This window comes from Colobus angolensis, unplaced genomic scaffold, assembly GCF_000951035.1.
Source record: "Colobus angolensis palliatus isolate OR3802 unplaced genomic scaffold, Cang.pa_1.0 Scaffold17, whole genome shotgun sequence".
Classification (NCBI taxonomy): domain Eukaryota; kingdom Metazoa; phylum Chordata; class Mammalia; order Primates; family Cercopithecidae; genus Colobus; species Colobus angolensis.
In genome coordinates, this window is record NW_012114821.1 from 2,453,771 (window position 1) to 2,455,543 (window position 1,773).

Here is a 1,773-nt window from a genome sequence, read left to right on the forward strand (position 1 = left end):
TGGCTGTAAGTCCAGAACAGCAGTGGGGGCGGGCGTGTTCTGTCGGGGCAGCGCTGTAGCTCCTGGCTCTGGCTCGAGGCAGGCTTCCTGGAGGCAGCGGCAAAGAGGCAGTTCTGGATGTGCAGGCACAGATGCAGGGGCACAGGCAAGTGGGCACAGGGCCCTGAGCTGACAAGAATGACCCCCGCACCCAGCTAGACGGGGCACCCCCTCTCTGGGAGCTGAGGGCATCAGCTGGAGCCTCAGGCTGGGACCAGCCCCAACTTTGCCTCGGTGACTGTGGGCATTCCAGTCCTCAGTTTCCCCAGCTGTAAGGTGAGGTATTAGGCAGGAGGGGGTGGCCCCGGCCAGTGTCCTGGTAGCCTGGTGTCTGCATTAGGGAGGCCTGAGAAGCTGCTGGGAAAGGCTCTGCTGGTGCAAGGCAGGGCCGGCTCTGCAGCTGACAAGGAACATGCTAAATACAGAGGGCAGAGTTGTCAAGAAGATGCCTGCTGGCCGGGCCAGTGACTGGGACAGAGGCCTGTGGTACTACAGGCCCAGAGAGGGTAGGGATCAGCCCCAGTCACAGAGCATGGCCCTGGTGGGCACTGAGGGGTGGGAGTGGGCAAGCGCACCCCTGCAGAGACCCACGCCTGCTCTGTTCCCTCCCACAAGGGATCCCCAGCAGGAAGCCTGCTGCCTCTCCAGGAGCCCCTGTGCCACCCCGTCACCTAGTCTGGCCCCTCTCAGCCACAAGGCTACCCTCCCATCCAGCCTGACTGGAGGAGGAGGAGGAGGAGGAGGAGGAGGCAAGGCTGACTGCAGCAGGGAGCCCGGGTGCCCTGTCCTCTGTCGGCAAATGCCTCCCTTCCATCTGCCTCCAGCCCCAGCCTCTGACCACCCAGGCTCTGCCCCAGGCCTCCATCTACCTCAGCCAGAGGAGGCTGCCTGGCAGATGCTGCTCTGACCCTTCAGGAGTGCCCAGTGCACCTGAATCAGGCCCAGGCCCTGGAGAGCCCAGACCTGTACCCAGGATGCTTTGGCCTGGCCCTGCCTCAGCCCTTGCAGTGGTCAGAGCCAGGATCTGGACTCAGGAGGCACCTGTGGGTCCCTCTGCTCCAGGCACCGTCCTCCCCTACCTAGGCCCACACGAGTGGCCTCACTGTAGGGCGAGACAGGACTCCCCTTTGCTCATCCATCCTCACCTTGAGGGCAGAGCTGGGTGAGGATGCCGATGCCACCCCCTCCCTCTGCCTAGCGTGGAGCCCAGCACAGAGGGCTATCAATAACTGGGGGGCCCAGTGGGTGAAGGGGGGTGGGCCAGCTGGTCAGGAGGCCACTCCAGCTGGAAGAGAGTACAGCCCAGCCTGCCCATCTTCAGGCAGCCCCCAGGCCCAGGATGGTGGCCGGAGCAGGCAGGGTGTGAAGGTGGTGGTCACTGGTCCTTGGTGACATCACTGAGCCCACTCTCCATGCGGAGCAGCTGGCTGCTGGCCTCGTTGTAGGAGATCCAGTGCTGCAGGTCAGCAGGCAGCTCAGGGGGCTCCACCTGCAGTGGACAGAAAGGGGACACCCAGCCCGTGACCTTCTAGGAGCCCCTGCCCCGCGGCCTGCCATGCTTTGCCCATGCCTCCCCAGGCCCTGCATACTTGTGTGATGCCTGCATACCCATCTTGACACGGCTCTGCTTGTGCCAGGCCCATCTCCCCTAGGGGCCATCCCCAGAACCCAGCCAGAAGCCCATGAATTTGGCAGGTTGGGAAAGGCAGACAAGAAATCCAGAGGCCTCAGGGT

The 1,773-nt window shown here is 63.8% G+C and overlaps 1 protein-coding gene across 1 annotated transcript in view; it reads right to left on the minus strand.

The window, feature by feature from the left end:
- Nucleotides 1–1,773, minus strand: part of THEM6 (thioesterase superfamily member 6) — an 18,717-nt gene continuing 16,944 nt past the window's right edge. The window contains exon 3 of the mRNA XM_011938224.1: nucleotides 1–1,528. Coding sequence (XP_011793614.1) covers nucleotides 1,415–1,528 — 114 coding nt within the window. The 3' untranslated portion in view covers nucleotides 1–1,414. The remainder of the gene's footprint in view (nucleotides 1,529–1,773) is intronic.